This window comes from Conger conger, chromosome 15, assembly GCF_963514075.1.
Source record: "Conger conger chromosome 15, fConCon1.1, whole genome shotgun sequence".
Taxonomy (NCBI): domain Eukaryota; kingdom Metazoa; phylum Chordata; class Actinopteri; order Anguilliformes; family Congridae; genus Conger; species Conger conger.
In genome coordinates this window covers 16,436,611-16,460,123 of record NC_083774.1, presented here as the reverse complement: position 1 = coordinate 16,460,123, position 23,513 = coordinate 16,436,611, and the positions used below count along the sequence as shown (strand labels likewise).

The 23,513-nt window shown below is 43.0% G+C and overlaps 1 protein-coding gene across 2 annotated transcripts in view; it reads right to left on the bottom strand.

The window, feature by feature from the left end:
• LOC133111186 (protein unc-13 homolog C-like) overlaps positions 1-21,278 on the bottom strand; it is a 95,814-nt gene extending 74,536 nt beyond the window's left edge. The window contains exons 1-11 of one of the 2 annotated variants that reach the window (XM_061221351.1): positions 18,515-21,278; positions 18,384-18,409; positions 17,999-18,185; positions 12,868-12,890; positions 12,161-12,225; positions 9,666-9,744; positions 7,030-7,035; positions 5,848-5,919; positions 3,437-3,656; positions 1,961-2,188; positions 610-751 (exon numbers count right to left, since the gene is read on the bottom strand). In XM_061221351.1, coding sequence (XP_061077335.1) covers positions 610-751; positions 1,961-2,188; positions 3,437-3,656; positions 5,848-5,919; positions 7,030-7,035; positions 9,666-9,744; positions 12,161-12,225; positions 12,868-12,890; positions 17,999-18,185; positions 18,384-18,409; positions 18,515-21,278 — 3,812 coding nt within the window. The remainder of the gene's footprint in view (positions 1-609; positions 752-1,960; positions 2,189-3,436; positions 3,657-5,847; positions 5,920-7,029; positions 7,036-9,665; positions 9,745-12,160; positions 12,226-12,867; positions 12,891-17,998; positions 18,186-18,383; positions 18,410-18,514) is intronic. The other variant, XM_061221350.1, reaches the window with a different exon arrangement.
• Between the last annotated feature and the right edge of the window lie 2,235 nt (positions 21,279-23,513).

Sequence of the window (23,513 nt, the reverse complement as noted above, 5' to 3'; positions counted from 1 at the left end):
GTGTAATTTTGACACCTACATTTCATCAAGTGTCCGTGGCATAGTGCTCAATGCGGAGACTTAATACATATAAATGTGGCGGAAACTCACATTCAGTCACTCTCCGTGACTCCCTGTGACATTTAAATTATCAAGGTGGACTCAAGGATACAAAAGGCGTCACAGTTCACCTCGAGAATAAGAAAAGAAATCATCCAATTTCTGCAAAGGGGAAAGGTAGAGCGACGACAGTTCATTCCTCATTACCTCCATTTTAGCACCAGCCTCTATCTCAGGGAAAGAATTATAAGTGGCTCCGGTGCCATAATACACAGAAAGGATTTTGAACGGGGCTTCAGGGTAAACATACCGTTCTGGAACTTGTATTTCAGAGATCCTTTAGAATCAAACACAAAGGGGCTGAAGAGAATGAAAGGCCAACTAACTGAAGCAGCTTCTGAAGGAGAATGCTCAGTGAGAAAAACGTTCACTATCTAACCCCACTTCAACGTCTTCAGGCACCTCTCTTGTGGCAGTGCTCTACAGCGCTTTTTTCCGTAATCATTCATGTAAACAGAGCCTTCTGTGATTACTATTTGCCGCTCTTTATCGATGGTGCGCAATACTCACAAAAAGAACTTCTCGTCCCACACGGGGTTGAGGTTCCCGAAGATGGTCTTGGTCCGACGCTTGGTCTTGCCCACCTGCACGGTGACGTATGGGTCGCTGGACCCTGTCTTGTCCTTGGCCTGTAAGCCCTGAGCACACAGAACTGCGTGTTTGTCCGTGTGTGTGTGTGTGTGTGTGTGTGTGTGTGTGAGACAGAGACGGAGAGAGAGTATGAGAGGGAGAAAGAAGAAAGAGAGACGGTCAGCGCTGAGATTTACAATAAAAGCAAGGTTATTAAACGCAGGGCCACTGTGAGCCAAGGACATACAGCACAAGTACAAACACGTGGGACTGCATATATCATATCGAGAAAATTATTATATTATTTCCATTTTTTCATTCGCCAGACCCCCGCCAGTGCAATTCGGGTCAGTCGGTACAAAAATCAAGAAGGCCCATGCCGTCATTAGTCATAGTGGCAGAAGAATTCCACAGAACCGTAATAGCAAAAGGATGCAGGGCATTAAATATGAATGAGTGGCGCATTGAATTATTCAACATACATATATCTTTTTTTTTTTTTCTGGCTATGGTTACTGGAGAGTGTCTCTGACACTGGACTGTGGGCAGCCTGTGCCAGGAGCTGGTTTTGGGTAAATAAAGAAGGCCTGTAGCACAGCCCTGGGGCACGGTGAAAATGCAGTCCCTATCTGTGCAGTGCAGTTTTGGGTCATGACGAGGACGTGCTGGAGGTTTAGCAGCCATATCTCTCAGTGGGAATATGCCTCCAGTATGTGTGCTAAGACTGATTACCATTACCCCCATGCTGTAGAACAGAAGAACATTCTACGAGGAACAAATGAACACAACGCAACACTTAATTGGAAAAATAAAGCTGCCCTTCACGTTAATAGACTGGACAAGGCAAAATGCGAGTTCCAGTTTGCTGGATGAAGGGTGCATGAATTTAATCTGTGCCGGATTGGCCTCTGTTGCCGTGGAGACTGTAAAGAGCGGAGCCGGGCGTGGTGGTGACTGAAACAGAGCAGCGGAAACATGTCCAAACAGGTTGAGCCCGCTGTTACATCCCAGACTGCCTATTGCTGGGAAAATGTCATTTTCAGGGGAAATGTGACATTTACTATCCACCGTGAGACCAAGAAACAGTAGTAATTTTATTTTGCCATTCTGATCTGCAGATCCAAAGCTGTAAAGCACACAGCCCTAGATCCAATCAAAAGCTGTCCTTAAATTTGACTTGTAATTAAATGTGAGCATTACGTTCTTTAATGCTCTACTTTCATTTAATCAACAGACAAGGTTAAGGGCAAACATTGATTGTATCCAGCCCAGAAGGTGATTGAAACTCTACCTGTAATGGTGATTTTGGCAGACCACTTCGATGTGCCCTCAAGCACCGCCTGTTTGGCTGTCTTCAGGTGGGTCACGAAATCCTCCTTGGAGACTCCGAACATCTCCTGGATGACCTCGAACACCTCGGGCCGGTTCTTCTCCCTGATCTTCATCCTCTCCTTCATGGCCATGATGATGTTCTGCGTTTTGTCCTCGGCACCGTGCTTGGAGCTCTTCTCCACGGCTCCTGCAGGCGACACGCGGACGTCTCATCTCGGGAAACGGGACAGGAGTTAATGAGAGTCGGTGCCCGGAAAGCAGAGCGCTTTTCCACCGTCAGCAAGAACTTTCCCTGTGTACGGAGCCTCCAGCGCGGGCAGGAGTCGTCCCTGACACATTCCCTGGCCGCAGATGTCCACCTCTGCCAAAGAAGACTAAATGAACCAGCCAATTTTCACATGGAGGTCATAGATACAGACTTAAATCACATTAAATGTCTGTTTGAAACAACGTCTGAATTCCAGATCAGTTCGAGCACATCCGACTCAGAACTAAGCCGTAAAGAAGTGGATAATTTAAATGTCAGCCTTACAGGAAGAAAGTAAAATTAACCGTATGTGTATGTTTGTGTGTATGCATGTGTGTGGTAGGGTGGTTAAATGTCTAACAGCATACATAAGCTAGTCTGAATAAGTGGGTCTTTAATAAAACTGTTTATTGAATGAGGAGAGCGAGTCGGAGGTGTGACTGTGAGGTGGAAGCGTAGGTATAGTTCTTTCTTGAGCACACATTAGGGGCAGCAGGTTGGTAGCAAGAGTGGTACCCTTGAGCTAGGTGCTTCACCTAAACTGCCTCAGTAAATATCCAGTGCTCAAATGGATTGTATATGAAATGTAAGCTGTTGGAGTTTTTTAAATGCTCTAAACGGGAACCTGCGAATCCATGAGTTTTCGAAACGGCATGGCAGCCAGACAGCCTTCAGACGTTTTCATACTTGAAGGTGTGCTGCAAAGATGCACACAATAAAAGATGACAGCTTAATAAGCAGCCTGCATTCAGCACAATAAACTCCGTGGCCCGAGACTCACCTCCTTGAAGCTTCAGACGCTGTGAACATTGGGGACGCGTTTGCAATATCAACCACAATCAAAATCAAAAGAACCGGAAAGAATAAATATAAGGTAGGTCCCGTAATTGACAGTTACATGATATTCATGAGGACAATAAAAACATACCGCGGTTGGTTTTTCTGACACTTTTTGACACATTTATTTTTTGTTCTAAAAAAAAACACATAACCACTTGCTGCAACTATTCCTTAGTTAGTATTCCTAACAAGTCACCCTGCAGGAAGGCAGGGCTCATTTGAAATGCTAGTGACGGGGATATCTATGGTGTTTCCGCGCGATGTTAAAAGCACTATCACCATTCACTTGGCTAGAAGTGTCTACCAAAGGATGACTGCGCGGACCGTAAGCGTGGACACTGCACTCACTCTGCAGGCAGTCGGCGTTGAGCAGGTCCTGGCACTTCTCGTGACATTTGACCCCGCACTCGGTGCAGCGCATGCCCTGCCGGGCGATGCCCCAGAGCAGCCCCTCGCACTCGTAGCAGTAGGTGGGAGTCGTCGCCGTCCACACCTCGAAGTTGTGAGGCGTGGTGGAGGAAATGGGGTAGATTAAGGCCTGCAGGGTCTTCCTTAAGACGTGTATTTTCTGAAACAAGAGAGAGGGATACAGGTGGAGGTCGAGTGAGGTGTGCTGGGTGGTCTTGAACTTTCCTTTTAAGTGTGCGGAGACTCTATTCCCTGCTCTTATATTAACAGTAAATCAGATTTCACCATGCAGTATTATTATTCAGCAAAAAGGAACAAAATGAAAAATACTGTGTACATAATAAAAAAAGCCAAAAATAAATGTTGTTCTTGCATTCTTGTTTGGGGTTTTGAATGGCTCAAAAAATGTACCAGTGTACCAGCTTGTAAGTATCATTAACATGACCTGCATTTATTGATTATAATACGCTTAGCTTAATTTCTTATTATAATGAATATAACATGTACTTAGACATGTTTAGTCATGATATGGGTGTTCTGTTCACATTAGGAAAGGTTTGAAAGTCATTATTTTTCCAGTCTGAAAAGGCATCATTTGGTGGTGCCCTAATAAATAGACAGCCAGTGAAGACACACACCACATGCTTCCTCATGGAATTACAATCTGGCCATGAACTCCGTCAGATGGCTACAGCGGGAATGAGTGACATTTCTTAATGAAACAACCGGCTATCAGACCGATTGAAAACAGATGCCATCACGTTTAACCCGACGGAGTTCAGATAAACCAGATGTCCATGTGATATCCCCTGACTTCGCAGCCTGGTGACATGGCATGTCTAGAAACGCTCCCCAGCAGATTGAAGCAAGCTGATCCCCTATTGCGAGGAAAGAAGTGTAGCAACACATCACCCAATCAACACCCCCCAAAGAGTGAGGGAATGCTGAGGTCAGCAGGATTGCTTTTCATTGACAGTGATTAATGCACTGTGGAGATTAGGGCATGGGTGATAGAACCTGGGTCAAAGCAGAGGTCTATGTAGTGGCCTGACAGCTCTAGTCCAGTTATTCCTTTATTTTTCACTTTCAATTAACTGTGTCATACGCCACATAAACTAAGTTATATACCGCTGACACATGCCATATTGATCTGTCATTGCTGCCAAAATTATGTTCATAGGGTGATGGAGTCTGGAGTCTTATACATGTTAGACTAGGATGCCACCACCAGTCTGAACTGTTTGAATCAAATACATCTGGCCAAAAATACACAAGCAGAAACAGAGAACTTGGATTTACAATGTCTGTATTGCAATAAACATGGGCATTTTCCAAAAAAGAAACCACTCTGTCGTGACAATTTCCCATTTTCTTTAAAAAAATCCTCCTCTTGGACACTCCTGGGTGGAATATGTGTGTCCGTGTGCATGTGTGTGAGGACTGTACATTGTGTAATTGTGCACAAGCATGCATCACTATATCACTTCACGTGACAGAACAGAAGTCACCTTTTCCTGTTATACCGGCATTAAGAGACTTTCTGGCATTAAGACTTTCTGCTAAAATGGCATTAAACTAATTTACATCACATTAAGCACTGATTACTTCTGGAGACAATAAAGGGAGCATTCAAACTAATTTATGTAGGTAATTCTGGAGGTCAGTCAAGAAGTCCAGACAAATTCTCCCTCATTGATTAAGGCATCCAGTGCCCTGCTGTGGCTACACTTTAATTTAATGTAATTAAAAGAGCAGGGCTGTGCATTTCAGGGACGGGTCTGCCCAAGGGAAGCACCCTGAGAGCCTTCAATACACCCACATACTGCAGGATAACCCCAGGCCATGCCCACCCTCTCTCCAGGTCCAGGGCAATCTGATGCCCCTGCTTACTGCTTACTCTGAGTATAACCACATTTACTTCTGGGAAGAGGTATCACAAAATATATTAAATACAGAGGTTTGAGCCACATTCTTCTACTGAATGTGGTAGCATTCTGCAGCCAACTTTTTAACAAAAACAAAACATAAAAACCCAATTTCCCCCATTCCCTTTTGACAGCTTTCCTATAGAGGTTGAACCATGTCGCTCAAGATTGGATGACTTCATTTCCTCTGATCGTATGCTATCAATCCACAACCAAATGCAAAGCGAAATGTTGACAGCAAAGGTTTTACAGTCCTAAAATCAGTGAGAAGGAATTTGTCTCCACCGCCCATAACAGACGGTTATTTGCGTTTATGCATGCCATATTACATTAGCAACACATGGCTGCACCCTATTAGCTGAAGGCTCTTTGACTTACAGTAAGTGTGATGTATTTCCATGTGTACAAAAATGTGGAAACACTTACCAGGTCTTGGTTGTTTATGGTAGATCTTGTCACAAGGGCAAACGAAATGCCTGCCTTTCGAGCAGCCAATGTCTACAGAGGGTTATACAAAACATACATTCAGAGTTAATACAATTCAGAAATGATTTATTAAATGATCTTATTAAAATGGACAGTGCAGAGAGTAGACTGCTCTGAACGTTTATGTTAGCCGGGACGTCAAACAGGGCCCTAAATTAGGTGTTTTTAATGGCCTATGTCACATGAAAAAAACCGTAGATTGGAATGACTCTCTCTCTGTTCAGAATCAGACCTATGGATTTGTGCTTTTGTGTTTCGGGCCATTACGATTCCTAACCTGCGCACAGACAGCCACCAATCACCTTTCTGAGATAACATTGTGCAGTGCAATGAGGCCACGCACACAGTATTTTACACAAAGGTACAGCTCTTGGCTTTGTACAGATAAAATACACTACTTGTATTCCCCTTATTCTGACAAGTGGAACACCATCCTAGGATTCAGTACAGATTAAGGCTCTTTTTTTATACTTTTTTTACTTTGGGATGTGGAGTCAGTGAAGCTCTAAATGCTGAACACAGTCACACCTTCTATTAAACGGAGCATGAGTCGAGCGTAATTACCCAGCTATTACAGGTGTAATTAATATGTAACTGCAAGCGGCAGTTCACAGTTGAGTAACCAAAACAAAGGGTTTGTGTTGGTTGGTTTGTGTGGAATGGGCAAGGCCATGACATAGTGTCAACTACATGAGAATATGAGACAAAACCCACGTTGGTTGCTGTCGAACGATGTTTATTTATGCAGCAGTTTAATGGTACATACTATGCAATTACAATTCAATTACCCAGGCGTACTGCCAAGTAATGTGGGACAAAGAAGTCAACCAACACTTGCTCTTGCTTTCAGCTTGCTAAAAACAGCAGTCGTCAAAGCAGGGATATTCTACAGCTTTAAATACCTTCCTTTCATTGAGGAAATCCTTAATTAAAAGATAAACCCAGCAAAGCTAATTAAGATGAAAAATGTAGTTTATGCTTACTCAGACCTAAACTAAAATCCTGTCATAGCGGACAGTTTTGAATGGCGTGCTGTACTTTATTCATCAGAGAACGGTAATCTGTGTATAAACAAAAACAGTGTGCAGGGGTGCGTAACCTCAATTAAGAAACGGCACTTACCAAAGCCTGGGATATCCGGAAATGGGATGGAGGGGGAAAAAGATAAAGAGACAGTCTTAATTAGGCAAGGGACCGAACACTGATTATTATCTGCAGTTACCGACCACTCAGCCCACACAGCCTTGTTTCTTTTGAACGCAGCGGTGTTTTAAACTGCCATGCATGGAATTTACCACCTCTTAACAAGAGCAGCGCCGAGAGTCAATGGAGCAAATATTTAGTAAACAACTCTGAAGGAAAACAAAATCATCAAAACCTATTGTTGCATGCACTGATAAGTAAATAATAAAACTCATGCTTTGCAAAATTGCATATTTCATATACAGAGGTCTATCCTGCATTAGCTACACTCTCAGAAAAAAGGCAGCCCTTTTCATTTCTTTATGGAAACCTATATCATATAGGTGTTCAGTGTGAAAGCTCCAAGACGAAAGAACCATTTTTCCTGACTAAGAACCCTTCTATTGAATCTCAGGGGCTTTTTTGGAACCACTTTTTCTGAGAGTGAAAAACAAGATGCGCACAGTCCTTTATGGGGAGATCAGCCATTCTGTGCTGACATGATCGATACAGTTAAGACTTAAGTTATGAGCTTAGTCCAGGGCGTAGAGAAACAATGGTGACAGTAAGGCACACATAATCAGCACTAGAGAAGGTACAGCCACAGGTAAGCAGCCATCGGCAGCTGGGCTGATTTATCTCCACCATTCACCTTCCATCTCACAGCCTAATTATGGTAAAGACCCACGGTGAGCCGTAGGTCTCCAGAGAGCGGGAATGCAGGTGGGGAACGGGTGGAGGATGGGATCTGAGGGAGTTTAAAAAAAGCGAACTCTACATGAACTGAAGTGTCGATGTAAGTCGGCTGAACATGCAGTTTAACCACTGCGGTGGCTGCAGTCATTACAGGCTCAGGCTGAAGTCAAGTGTCATACGGGGGTCAAAGTTCAGGCCGAAGAATAGAACCCTGGATCTGGTGAAAGCTTAACTTCAAATAAAGGGCTATAATCTGTTCCCTGTGCTCCCCCCCATTTCACTCTCTTCGCCCCCACTCCAAAACCACTAAGAGCTGCGGTTATGCCGAAGCAGCAATTGCACAAGCGGGTCTTGGGTTTACTGTGGATGAACAGTGGACGAAGGGAAGAGCGGACAAGGCCGATAAAATTCCTTCAGATTACTGACTTCATCTGGGGTGTAAGGGGCTTTCTTGAGCATCATTTCACATGATCTAAAAGCCTCAGTACAAGTACAGAACGTCAAGATTCAATGAAGTCCTCGGATATACGTATTTTTGGGTTGAGTTGTCAAATTTTCTTATGTCGCTTCTACTTGTGTCACACGTAGCACATGTGCATTACCGTTACTGGACCACAGCGCAGCAGAAATCTGACAACCCACTGAAAAATATCACCCATAGTCATTATGGGCACATGTAGGAATGGTAAATATACATTTATGTACAAAGCCCAACCCATACTTACCAAGATAATGTTGTTTTTTGTTTTATTTCATGAGAGATATGGACAAATACAGCATCAACTTTTGCACTCCAACTTTTGCATCAAGAATAAAGATCTTATCTTTAAGATATAAAATATTCATAATTTACAACAATCTTACTGTATAGCCATTAGACATAATGCAGTGTATTCATTGAGTTAATTATGTCTCTCTCTATACTACACATACACGCAGACAAACACACACACACACACACACACACTAAGCATGCATACACACACACACACACACACACACACACACACACACACAGCATCTTTCTGTTTGATTTTTATACATTTGAGAAAAAGTCTGAAATTTCAACATGAATATGGGTAATTAATTATTGAGGCCAGCTACAGCAGACTTTGGCTGTTGCATAAACACATATCCCTCATTAGTCACAGCCGGAACCAGACAACTGCCTTTCTGCAAATCCACCCGGTGAACACCAAGCAAGAAAAACACAGGAAGGAAGCGATATTGTCCTCTTATCGAGAGCGTGACACATTTGTAGTACTGCTAAAGCTGGCACAAGCTGCCGCTCTGTATTTTTCTGAGTTCACAGCCTGAAAACAATCTGTTGGTGACGGGTAATGGCTCGGGAGACGTGACCAAGACATCACCGTGCCCCCTGTTGGCTTTAACACCTCCGGTCTGACCGCTTTGTAAGACGAAGCCTACAACAAATCCTACGCATGCAGTCTGACCGCGAGAAAGCAGCTACCCAGCCCTCCGTGGACAGTGGATGCAGTCACAGCACCTGTCCACAGCTTGCTTATGATCACAGACACAACATTAGATTGTGTCCTCAGCACATCCCTCCAAAAATATAACCGCACCCTAGAGATATTTATCAGTTCACAAGGTGAAATGGCTGTGCTAGGCACCTCAAGAACTCATGAGGCTCATAGAGTATAGACCACAAATGCAAAGTACCGCGATGAACAAATGCACGTACTTCCAATGCTAACGGCTAGTCTGACTGTGACTGAGTGTGATTAGCCTCTGTTCTCCATACAGTAATCGCACGTGAAGCCAGGTGGGATGCAACTCCACTCTCCCAGTGTAATGTGTTGGGAGTGAAATCAATTCAGTACAAATCAAAGGTAACCTTGTTGAGGAAGATTACTCACTAGGTCTCGGACAATAGGCATGGTCCTCTTGCGTCGTAAATCCGGCATACTGTCAATACCATAAAGTATGCTGCCAGGCCTAGGGAGGGAGACAGATTTAGTGGATATTAATATCTTCATAATGCTGTGCAGTGCGCAAAACATTATGAGACTGGAAAAGGATGCGTTGATTTACGGCGGTGGAAAAACGACGTGGGTCATACGTCATTCTTCCTCTGTGGTCGCTACTCGCTGGGCTCCACGCTAAACGCAACCGACACATTTCACCCCCGCCTAGCTCGCCCGCCCCTGCCCCGTCCCCCTTTCCCCCTTTCCCCCTTTCCCCCCTTCCCCCATCGCCGCAGGCCAGCGAGGGGGTGAGTGAGGAGTGAACAGGGTTTCACTAAGTGACAGAGAGGACGGCTTTAAATAGCGCTCCCAGGTGCGGCTGTCTGGAGAGCAGGCTCCTCCAGCTGCCGCCGGTGATCAGAGAGGCGTGCGCGATCGGCGCGCAGGTGTGCGCCCGTGCGGCCAGCGCTGACCCGCTCGTCTGTTCCGGATGAGGGATGTGGACGGCGTTCCTGAGCCCGGTGTGCCAGGGAAGCGCGAGCCGGGCACAAAAGTTCAATCCGAGGTCTGGGAAATAAATGTCTGGATACTAGACCTGCTCTCACTCGATGATCTGGATAGGACATTTTTTTTTGAGTGCAGGATGAGAAATCTACATATCACAGTAGCCACTGTGATTGAGTTCAGCAATCTGAAAATATATCTGCTGGGTTTGTAGATAATGGTTTACTTCTAACAAGCATACTTCTAATATATATCAATTAAAATATTTTCAATGAAAATATTTTGCTCCCAATACATTATAAAAATGAAACCAAAAGCATGCATGTATGAAAGTTAGAGGGGGATGCTTAATATGCAGACTGGCTCAATATGTTGATTAAAAAACAGCTATAACATTGTGTTTTGCTTTACCCCTTCTCCGCATTGTGATCATAGCAGATTTGCTCTAATGCTAACATCTCTCTAATCAGCCAGCATCAGATGTATTATTGCTGGGTAATTAGACTACTGCACGGCTGCATAATGTTCTGTACCATTTAGGAACACGCAGCATGTGACAGATACCACACCTACGTATATGCAGTGTGTTTATAAGGTTCATATAAGATATTTATGCAAGACATTAATAACTGTATTACAGCCAATGTTATAGACCATAAAATGTTCTTAATATAAACAGAACACCGGATATATAAACTGATTTATGACCTTGATCAGTTTGTACTGTGGAGAGAGCACATAAGCAGTTTAAACATGTGAAACCTAAGCTCTCTAGAAGTACTGGTTTACATTGCAAACAAATAATGTATTTACTGTATATTTATGTGTGCCTATGTGGGAATAATACTATTCAATGTATTGTTAAACATACAGTTTTCCTTCCCTTATGGGGCGATTCAATAAATACAATAAACTGTATGTTGCGGTGGATGCGATGGTGATGTTACAAATGCATTAATATCTGTCAGTGATGTAATTTCAGTATATGTCTCGTGCTGTTTCAGTGGTGCCCAGAAGCAGTTCATAGCCATTCTAGCCTGGAGAAGAGCACTTACAGAAGGGGACATGGATCTCTGTATCTCACTGTGAAACTGACAGCCCTCCCCCAATCCTGGGATGCAGGGAATAACTTCTGCCCCCCCCCATCTGTGAGTCCACCTCTTTATCCCCCTCCCATGTCTCTCTGCTCACATCCACCATTTCTCAATGTCTTCCTCTCTCCCTCCAAATCCCTCTTTCTCTGCCCATCTCTCTCTCTCTCTTTGTCCAATGTATCTCACTCTATCTTCCTGTCTTTCACTCTCCCCTCCACATCCCAGTAGCTCTCTTTCTCTTTGCATCCTCTTGCTGACAGTTCACTGAGAATTAATGTCTCCAAATGGTGTTTTAACGCAGTAAAACTACAGCAGCACCTATAATGAATTAGCCTGTAACCTTGAAGACCCTTTGTCAAGCTTTACGGTGCATCCTATTCATGGTTAAAATGCATTTCTTTAATATTGCAATAAAATATTGTCCTACCACCACCGCATTGGAGCGAGTTGGAAATAATGAGCATGAGAATTTCATGAAGGGAATTTTCTTTTTAATTTGGGAGCATAGTATTGCCATGAATGGGATGAGAAGTGATTTGAAAAGTGAAATGAACTGGCAGAGGAAATTTTATCTTTCATCATTTTATCTCATCCAAGACTGTATTCTCTCAAACATTGTCCTTAACTGTGGCTTACAAACAAATGCAAGAATGAACATCCTTCACAAACTGACCTGATTTACCCGTTTGAAATTCTAGAGCTTTCAATTACCAGTAGAAGTCAGCATTAGAATGTTCAGTTAAGAACATCCTAGTCACACATTTGTTTCATATTAAAGGGTTGGTTTCGGCCAGTTCCGACATACAGCAGGCTTACACAGAGAACCCACTGAGAACCTGCCCCACTTACCCTCCGGCGCCCTGAAGCCCCAGAAGTTTTGACGGGTCCAGGACATTGCCACTTGCCAGCCGAGCCTTCACAGGGGAGATACAGAGATGGTCACCATAGCAACTGTGAAAGGTCTGACCCGCAACATCATTTCATCACGTTTTACACATTGCATACAGTACACTTGCTGTACATGAAGCCCATATAAGGAGAGGCTCTGAATGTCTGGGGGTCAGTGCCAGGGAGCAAATGTGTTGCAGAAAACATAAATAAACCTTCTGGGTGAAAATTGCACGTGCACTGCCCTGCTACGCAGAACGCTATTACACGCTGTTTTGAGAATAGGTATTTAACATTCACATCATGGAGTCAAGTCCATACCATTTCATGTCCCTTGAAGCAATAGCTCATAGTATTTCACCCGATTATTAATGTACCCTTTTGACTGACCCAGACACCATGGCTTGTAAAATGTACAGTATGCAAGCATTGTGCATGGCGTTTTTTGTCCTCATTTCCGAGAACCATCCTGTTTACAAATGCATCTCGTTTTTAGAACACAACAGAAACAAAGAAAAGAACAGAAAAACCATGTTTGTGAAGAAGCACACCAAGGCACATGCAATACTGTCTGGCGACAGTATGACACAGTCACAACGACCACACAGACAAAAATGGAAACGGAAAGAAATAAAAATCGGAGTCAAACAAGAACAGTGATTGAAAACCTGCGTGTCCAAAGCACTGCTATCTGAAAGAGAAGCAGGAAGAGGAGGGTACAGTGTTAGAGGAGCGCCTTCAATCAGCTGCCACATTACATCGTAAAAACAAGCTTTTCCAGCCATCAAGCACACCTCAGAAGACTTGTTCTGAATTTTCTGAATAACAAATGAATGTTAGACATGAGACAGACCTTTGACAATGCAAAAGAAAAAATAACTTTTTTTCCTCCAGAATGAAAAACTGCTACTGATTATTACTGTGTAGTGTGTGTATAACACTGATGATCAACTGAAACTGAAACTGAATAATTCACGTAAAAAAGAAAACGGAAATATCAACGTTTCCCTGAATACTCTGTAATGTGGACTTCCTTCCTCCTTTAACCAGCAAGGAAACAGCTGTGATGCTTTGAGAAATATTGCCTCCTACTTAAACAATAATAACCAATTTAGTCATATTGTACATATTGTGGGAATATACATTGCACTTTGCTGCCAGGGCAACAGAGGAAGATTGTTGAACTGTTGAAGTGCACACTGTTGAAGTTAATAGTGCACACTTATAAAATACCAAGATTAAACTTGGTATCATCAACTTTCCTGCAGAATAAAAGTCATAGAGTTACATACTACATGGGGAATACTACATACTACATACAGGGAATGATATTTTAGCATGGACAACATTTCTGGTATGAAGATTACAGAACCTGTAATAATACACACATTTTATATAATAAAACACTGGCGCTAGGTACTGACTTGATTTAAAAATGTTAAGACCAAGGAAATAGTCAAATAATATAACTACATCATTTAGATGATGGAAATCAACAAAAGTACCTGACCAAAAATATTTTATCAATGAATGACATAGAAACATCAGTGATCTTAACGGGAAAGCCAGAAGTTGCAATCAGCAAGTAGTCTGCATGACACAGGCAAATCCCTGTGATCAATACGCAGCTGACAAGAACGGCCAAGCACTATCGATCAATGTTTCCCAAAGAATCTTGTTTGTTGTCCTTCCCATAGACTAATAACATTACTGATTTTTTCCCAAAATAAATCCCCCTGCATTCGAGTGAGTGTATTCTAATTACCCTTAGGCTATGACTCTGACATATCTGACTTCTAGAACATATCCACATTTCTACAAGCATCCCACACATTAACTACTGTACATTGCTTGAAAGGCCAGAATGAGACTTTTACTTTGTCTGGTACTCTAGTTGCTTTCAAAAATACCGCAATGAATTATTGTAAATAATCAATCAAATCATTTTAATTTCTTTATGCAAAAATAAACTGCAATGCTGCTAATCCTCCTAGCAAGAGTCTTGCTGTGAAAAGCTAGTAGTAATGAGGCAGTTGTCAACCTTATGCAAATTAGGCAACAGGCCTATTATATTACTAATGAATTACATTCTACATTCAAATGTGCGTAGTGGTTGTAGTAGTCAACTACTTTTTTGTCCATTTGAGGTGTAGTAAACTACAGAAACTATCAACTACTTTTGTCCCTGTACTATTTTTTCCCCCAAACACTTTTGACCACATACTGGCTCCTCTCTTTCTTTCTCTCTAATCCCAATTGATGAGAAGCACTCTGCTCCACTGTAGTTGCCAATGGCCAACTGCCAATTGCCACACATTGCTGGCTCTCCCTGGTGAGCTGCAGTATATAGTGGTTCTCCCCATGTGCAAAAAGAAGGCATATGCATCAGGCCTGGGGAAAATGATAATGACTTTTGTTTTGATAATGTTTTTATAAAGTAGTTTGAACTACAGTTTTTGAACAACTGTAGTTTTGCGAGCTAAATTTCCCTTCAGGGTAGCTTGGCTGTAGTTCAACTGCTTTCAGCAAGTAATTGGTAGTTTGTACAACTATGCTTTCAGACTAGTTTCCCCAACACTGGCCATATTTTCACCATTTCTCTCTCACTTGTATCCCAAGTTATACTGAATATGGCTGTCTCATGTCTATAGCCTCATCTCTTAGTTTGGGAGAGTGCAGACTGTCACATCAGAAATGCATGCTGCATCCGCTTCTCATGAGCCCACAAACCTAGCTACACGGGGAAATTCTGAAGATTTACAAAACTGTAGAAAGCTTTTTTTGGCATACCACTTGATATATTTTCAGGAGAATAACCACAATAAATTCTATTATTTTGTCAGCAAGGTATTACTTAGTAATGTCATTTTGTTTTCTCCAGACATGTTTAGCAAACCTGCCCCAGGAGGAGAATAGGAAGCATCTGATTTAATAAAGTTGATGAAAGAGCCTGGGAACTTAATTCACCCACTGCTGCTTATTCAAAGATATACAACGGCACATTTTTCCAGATTATTACATTCTGGGCTCCTACGGTTTTGGATTTTATTAGTACTACTTACTGCTTCATTTTAAGGGCAACATTGCCAACCAGGAATGAAACCATCTGAGTACATTTATCACAGTTCTGAAGTTTTAAGATGAGCTGGGGAGGTTTGAAGGAGTATAGCCCAGCATATAACAGCTTTCACATACTGTGACAACCATGAAATAATCCAGCATTTATACCAACTGCAATAATTCCAAAATGTAATTCAATGATCATATTAAAAGGGCTGACACATTCCTTGTCCCAACAGGAAAAAAGATGACCATGCATGTACAGTAGGTCATCCTCAGCATCTTGCCAGCTGTCATCTCAATATTATCCTATATTACCCCATCAACTGCAAACAATAATAATACTACTAGCAAAAACACAAAGGAATACACTCCTCCTCCATTCATGACTCACACTTGTAGTGTGATGACATTACATGTCCCTCTGTACAGTGTAGATACCATGGAGAAAGGAAATTTGTCCACTCGCTCACTACTCTTCAGAAGGACAGTGGCCCTCCGTGAAATAAATATTCTAAACAACGCTGACCTGGTTAGAAAAACGCCCTTGGGAGAGGGCATTAGCATCTCAATCTAGTAGCCGCGACGTCGAGGCGAGGATCGAGCTGGCAGAGGACTCTGAGGCTCGGTTAAAATGAAAAGCATGGTTTGGAACAGGAGGCCAAGGACACGCAAGTGTAAAAAGAAACTTCGTCTCCCACACTAATGTGCCATTAAATTGGTCTTAAAGCCAAAGATGACTGAACAGTGAATTAGTTATGAGATGTGTGCTCACATGTAAATAGTAATCATGCCAAGTGAAGAGGTGAATTAAAGAAGTGAATATCTCTTAAAAACAGCTTAGACTTTAGATGTTTTCAATACAGAAATATGGCCGTCTGCAAATACAGGCCGGCTTCACTACGAATCCATACTCCAAATTAAGGAGGAGGAATTTCTCACTGGAAGCCAGTCATTTTTACATGAGGCTTCACACACCCTGTATCGGTAGTCACCATTTTATCAGGGACAACATAATAGGTGCTACATTTTTGTCTATATCTTATCATGTGTAATTTATGTACCAGACTTTTACTACAATGATTTAAACAACCAATGCCACTGCCTTTCCATTGCACTGCTTATACACTACATTTAAAATAGAATACATATTAGTGTGCTATCCACCCGCTCAAATGGAAATTAATATTCACAGACTCTATTAATACTAGTTCATTAAAAAAAAATCTCTAAATACCTATATACTGTACAGCATTTGGCAAAAAAAAAAAAAACTGAGCCGGCAGGATGAGCATGCCAACGATACAAACCCACTGAATGTCTGTATTTAAGCTGGGAAAAGCCACATCAGTGTAGGTATTATCTGTGATTGGTGAGGCAGGGCAGCAGATGATCTGGGCCCTGCTCATACTGTGGTTGGGGGGGACAGCATACCCATTATGACTCAGTCCCCATATATCCCGTCAGTAACATCCAGAGTTACTGAAAACACAACCAAGGCAAGATAGGGACCATGCCAAAATGTTTAAAGCACAGTTGCACACAGCCCCTTTTAAATGCATAATTGAGGCTTTGCTTTCAAAAGGAAAAAGGCAACGTGCTATTTAATCAATGTGAAGCATTGGCTTCAGACACTGAGTTTAGTAAACTTTATACCACAAAAATCTATTACACTCGCTAAAACTCATGAAACTTGTGAAAACACAGCTTTTTGCGAGTTTCTGTAAATTTCCATTTACTGAAACAGCCACTGAAAAAATGAAAGTAAAGGCATTATCTTTCACTGTGGGGTATTTTGCTAAATAGTCGACTGTAATACACTGAGGCCGTGCTGATATTTAATTTGGAATTTAAAGAGGTTGTGGTAGCCAAAAGAAACCTAGCTATCATTACAATAAAAACTATTTTATAATTGATTATTATATTCATTAATATGTAAAGAAACACCATTGGAACTGGTTTCTGATAAAAGACACATACGCCTCCCTGCCCTCTCTCAAAGGCATAGAAATGTGAAAAATACATAATCAAGAGCAATGTATTCTGTGCTTTGCAATGTGACTAACCATCCAAGGACACAATGGTTAGTCATATCCTATGCATATAGACAGACGGCTCTATGCATATGTATAGAAAGAACACAGTAAAATTGTCATCCATGTGTGAAGACAGGAACGTCCTGACCTATCCCCTGTCTGCACATTGCTATGCACAAAATCAACCACACATAAGGCAGAGATAAAAATCTGACCCCAGCTGCCATCTTGTTATCTGAATGACCTGTCTTAGGAGACTCAGGGGCTGGGCTTGAATGTCACTGGGGAAAAAAGCTGGGGGTTCCAGTCAGCTCAGAGTGAATCTACTATATATGTGAGTCTCCATGTGCTTGAAAAACCTGCCTTCCCTGAGGGATGCACACATTGAGAAATCAAAGTGACAGCTACTGCCTTCCATAAATGAAATAATCTTTATATTATTCTTTCAAATTTGAACACTCTTGTACACTACCCCTCTTAACTGACATAAAAATTATGGGCATGAAACTTTGAAAAGAGTTACATATCTCATGTGATAAATTTCAACAATACAACATAATAGTATGCTATTACAGGAATGGGGCATTCATAATGATTTCAGTGCATCAAATACTGTGCCAAAAAGGACCACAGTTCACAGCATCATTCAACAGAGGGCTATAAAAATCACTCATACAAACTGTACTCTTAACAATGCATGTACCTCCAGCGAGGATCTGTTCCTCCAGCTCGGCCATTTGCTTCCTGTATGCCCTCAGTGCAGCTTCTTTGAAGGTTGGTCTCATTTTCTTTTTGGGCGGAGTCTCGATTGGCGGTTCCTCCGGAAGGTTTTGGTTCTCGTCTTCGCCCCTCCTCTCGTCCTCCTGCTGAACCGTCTCCTCAACGACCTCCTGTTCGTCAGCCGGCTGGGTTTCTTCGGTGTCCTCCTCCTCCTCCTCAGCCTCCTCAGTTTCTACAGTGTAGACCATGGCTTCATACTCTTGGGAGTCTTCCATTACCAGGTCTTCTTCGGTCAACAGGTTGTCTTCGGTCACCAGGTTGTCTTCGGTCACCAGGTTGTCTTCGGTCACCAGGTTGTCTTCGGTCACCAGGTTGTCTTCGGTTACCAGGTTATCTTCGGTCACCAGGTTATGTTCAGTTACCGGGTAGTCTTCCGTCACCGGGTAGTCTTCCGTTACCGGGTAGTCTTCCGTTACCGGGTTAACTTCGCTATCCTTACTGTATTCTACATCATATTGCTCATCACAACTGCAGTCATATTCCAGCACAATATTGCCTTCCTGAGAGACTTCGTAGTCTTGATACTGCTCCTCGGACTCATTGGCGTTTGTCCTGTTCTCCAGGTTGGCTAGCACTTGCTCCATAACCTCCACGTAATGTGTCTCGTTGTCAACTGTCGGTTCGCTGCTCTCCTCCTCCTCGGCTTTGTAGTAGAACGGCTCGGTGTACACGTCGGAATCGATCGTGGTGCTGGAGTCGTTGGCGGTGGACTGAGAGAGCGTCCTGAAGCGGCCCATGAAGGTCGAGCCGGTGGGCTCTTCCACAGCGTTCACACTCTGCGAGCTTTTGTTCCAGACAACCTCCAGGGCAGATTTAGCCCGTTGCAGAGTAGATCCAAACGTTGGGAAGCTGAATGTTTTGTCAGAGAGGTCTATACTGAGCCTACTATGCCAGGACTTGGGTGGATCCTCCACCTTTTCACATCTGATTTCGCTCTGACTGCGGTACATGGTTGTGGTCTTGCCCTGATGTTCGTATACTTCATTCACATTCGCCTCTGGGTAAGGGTCACTGTGAGCATCTGATTGGCTCACAGGTTCACTCTCTGCCCCAGGGCATGTGGAAGGTAAGTTGTCAAGGGTCATGTAATTCTCCCCCTCAAATTGTAAGTCCACCTCTTGGCATTTTATAATGTTTTCAGGGAAACCTGCATGAACTGAGGGGTCAAACGGACTGCTGACCTCTGAAACGTAGTTCTGTTCAGTTGAAGCATCAAGGCCCGAGTCGGCGCCTTGTTCTAAATGGTGCCAGTCCTTCCAAGGTGAAACATCACCCTGCAAGGAGAGCTGGGAGCTGCTGTAGTGGCTCCTGTCACCGGATATGCAGACAAGGCCATTGCTCACACCGCTGTCGATGGTTTCTGTTGTCTCCGCTTCATTAGGTTCAACATAAGGAGGGTTTTCCTGGCTGAGGGTTTGACTGGGTGGACTTGCATACCAAGAGGATGCCATGTCCTCCTGCTTCCTCTGCCAGAGCTCCTGATCTGAAGATGACAGCAGGGAGCAGCCATTGGCTCTACTGAAATATTGACTCTCTGAGAAGTCCTCTGAGTAAGACTGGCACAGTTTGGAGCAGTCCGACTCTGAGCGGCTGAGCTTGGGCGTTGAGTAATCACTCTGAGAGAGCCACACGGGGGTTAAGTCTGAGTAGTATGACTTTGCCTGCTTGTCGTTATCTTCATACACAACTGTTTGATAGGTGTCATCAGCATAATGCACCGAGCTTTGAAATGCATTGCCGACTGCGGTATCGTGGGATTTTTTTTTGTCCGATTTACTTTTGTGTGGCGTCTTAGTCACAACTGCGTATCTGTTCCTGTTAAGGTCCTCTAACTCTTTGTCACTCTCCATAGACATGTTGTCCCAATCATCGACTTCCGGTTTGTCTTTTGTGGAGACTTTAATGTCCATGCTTTCATAAGTTTGTGAAGTGGTCATTGCTTTCTCTTTCCTTTCCTTTGTCTCATGAGGGAGGCTATCGGTGGAGATTGATATTCCAGTGCCTTTAAGTTTGTAGCACTTTTTCAAAACGAAATCCCTGTCTTGCGGGGTCGAAAAGATGACAATTATGGGACGTGGCTTAGCATTGGGACATTCCCGTTGGTGCCCCAGCCGATGAGCAAGTTCAATTCTAACCGTCTTGTGTGCTTCGGTGAAACCCATCTTCTCTTTCAGAATCTGGTAGATGAGAGTCTCGGTTTTCTCCAGCTTCTCTTCCGGCACGTTTATGAACCTCAGGGTGGTGCTGCTGCTCTGGCTGCTGAGCTGCTTGATGTAGTCGTGTATGTCCCGCGTCTCGCGCCGGGACTGCACAAAGCCAGAGCGGAGCTGCTCGATCTCGCTCTGCACCACCTCCACACTGCTGGAGATCTCGTCGATGGAGTTCTTGAGGGCGTTGACGTGGCCCCGCAGCTCGGAGAGCTCCGTCTCGATCTGGCTGATACCCTGTAGCTCTTTGAAGATCATCTCCATGACATCCTGGGTCTGGCTGATGCAGCCCGTAGAGCTGGAGCCAGGCTCCAGTGAGGTGACTTTCTGCTGCCTTCCTGCCCTGTCCAGAGACTTGCTCCGGAGGCCAAGGGTCTTCCTCCAGGTGCTCGCGTCTGAATCCGAGGAGACGCATTCCTGACTTTTCTTCCACTTCCTCAGCTTCCGCAAGGCACCCAGTCGGAGAGTCTGTAAACTGTTGCGTTCCACCCGATCGCCCTCCGAGCTTCCGTCAGAAGGTGCCAGGCTGATCAGGCTCTTCCGGTTCCTTCTCACTGGCATGGTAAGAGCTTTGTGTTCATCGAATCTGCGGTGGAGTTTCACCTCACTCAGGGAATCAGCATTGATACTATCAAAAGACAACACCTCTTGAAAGAGACCTTCATTTTTCTTACCTAAAAGAGGATTTTTTTGCAGTCCGTTAGCTATCGCTACCCGGTAACTAAATGTTGGTGAAAGGGATGAGCAGTCCTTGCCGTCGTCTTCTTCAAGGGATATATTGCGTGCAGATGAACATTTAGAGATTTTTTTGACTGTGCTTTTCAGTGCTGTGGACAAATTTGGATTGCGTGCTTGTGCATCAGGTGTCAATTTTAGCTCTTTTTTATTTTCACTGCTCTCTCTCTTCTTTGTGGGATTCACCAATTTCTTTGTAAACATTCCTTTGCAAATCTTTAAAATGTAAGATGGGAGGCTCTTGAGTAGGGCAGAAACCATGGAGGGCAATGTTTTGGTAATGTTTTCCAAACACAATAAGGTTGAAGCCGAACTTGATTCCAGTGGTGGCAACAGACTCAAGCACTTAAGTTTTCCAGTCCTGAGCAATAGGATACAGGGGTCTTTGTATGTCCCGTTTAAATGTGATTATGCCAGACCACAAAGACTGTACATCCCAGAGGTGGGCCTGAAACATTGTAAAATCCAGTCGCTTTCCTCGTGGCTAACCGCATTGTTCTACAAAGGAAAAACACTGATTAAAGCATCAGCAAAAATTTAAACTGGAAAAAAGGATACACAGGTACAATTGCACACACAAGAAGTCCACACATATCCACAAAAGATCTACAACACAGAGATATTCATCTTTCCATAGATTCATCTTTTTATCGAAAACGGTTCCTGCCATTGCACACAAGGTAAGCTACAGGAACCCTCAAGATGATCAGCAGCTAATGAACATCAACAACTATGGTTCAAATCTACAACTGAAATGTATTTACACAAAGATAAATTACAAAAAGAATTACAATGTCATTCATTTGTTAGTAATCAGGAAACTTTGAAGAAACTTTACAAAATGACAGTTTCCGTATTTGCTACTCAAGCTGTTTCCAGGTCTGATCCTGTGAGACTGAATTGAATACTTATTGTTTAATGGAGTGGGATAACTTGCTAAACTGCAAAACCAGCACTCAGGAAACATCACGCAAGTTTAAATATACAGGGAATTCAGCATAAATAGAATAACATGCGGTGCTGAGGAAGTGAACCCAGAGAGCAATTCCGGAGGCAGCTGCACTACATCTCATCCAAGATTTGAAATCTGGCTTGCCTCTGAAATACGACGGAAACATACTGTATGAATAATTGCTGTGAAGCTAAAATTCACACTTCAGATTTTCTGGGAAATACTAAACCGGCATTGTGTGTCTGTATGTGCTTAAAGCTGCATAATGCTGAAGAAAGGCTAGATGGCTTATGAAGATGAAAAAAAGCTTCAGTGAAATAGTTTGCAATGTAGTCTATCTTTTATGTATTACACACTACCAACTGCAAAAATACTGATCTAACAATGTCTGGATCTGGCGACCAGCTGTGAGGTGGGAGGATATTTTATTTCCCAAAGCAACTAATGGCAAAATAATGATATTACTATGGATAATATATATGTAAATTAGTAGATTAAAATGATCTGTGCACATACTGTAAACAACAACTATTGCTTACAGATTATATTATTGAGAACTGAAGTGTTATATAGATGATTGTAGAGAAATTAGAATATTTCAGCAAGTACTGGGGCTATTTCAAGAATTATGAACAGGTTGTAAAACACAGCCTTGATGGGCTTTGGCAAGGTCAGTGTCTCTTCAGCTATGCGCCAGGGTTTGTGGTTGCAATCCCTTGCTCGGATCTGTCACCACAAACAGGTGTACAGTGTATTCATGTTTTAAATCATTACGACAATAACATGTCTTCACATGCTAGTAAGAACCTCCTATATCGAGCTATTCTTCAACAAAAGCCAACAATGGCATGTTTGACGTACACACTGCCTGAGCATGCATGCTTTGTGTACATGTGTATGCATGTGTGCGGGTCTCAAAGAAATTAATTGTGTCTGACAGCAGCATTTAAGTAAATATGACTGCTGAATCTACAATAATTCAACATCTTCAGTGACTCTTTGGATAAGGGTGAACCATAATATCAAGCCTGTCAACAATACCAATCAATTTCCACCTTGGCCTGTGCTATTGGTATTCACTAGCACTGTATCAATATTTAACGAGTCCATGGTCAATATATTGGCATTGCACGTAAGAAAATTTCGAAAATACTATTGCTGATTTTTAGATGTAGGTCATTTATGTTGCACTTTCTCAGTGACATTTCATTTCGGCAGTGACTGCTGTTCGATTACACCTGGAAAACTGGCTGAACTGAGGGGTGACAATAGAGATGGGCTGTCAGCACCCATCAATCTCCCACCCCCCCTCTCCTCTCGCGGCCCACCCCTGCCCCCCACCCCCTACTCTCGACAGCTTCCACATCTATGATGTGCATCTCTGGCCAGTGTGCAGGACTTAAATTAAGACGCTGTTACTCATACACAGATTGTTCATCTCCATATTGATGTGCGTCTGGGCTTTTCAATCAGGCTCAGTTGCCTTTTTTCTCTCACATCTACTGAGAGTGCCCAGGCTTGAGATTGTTGTAGTGATGCGTTTG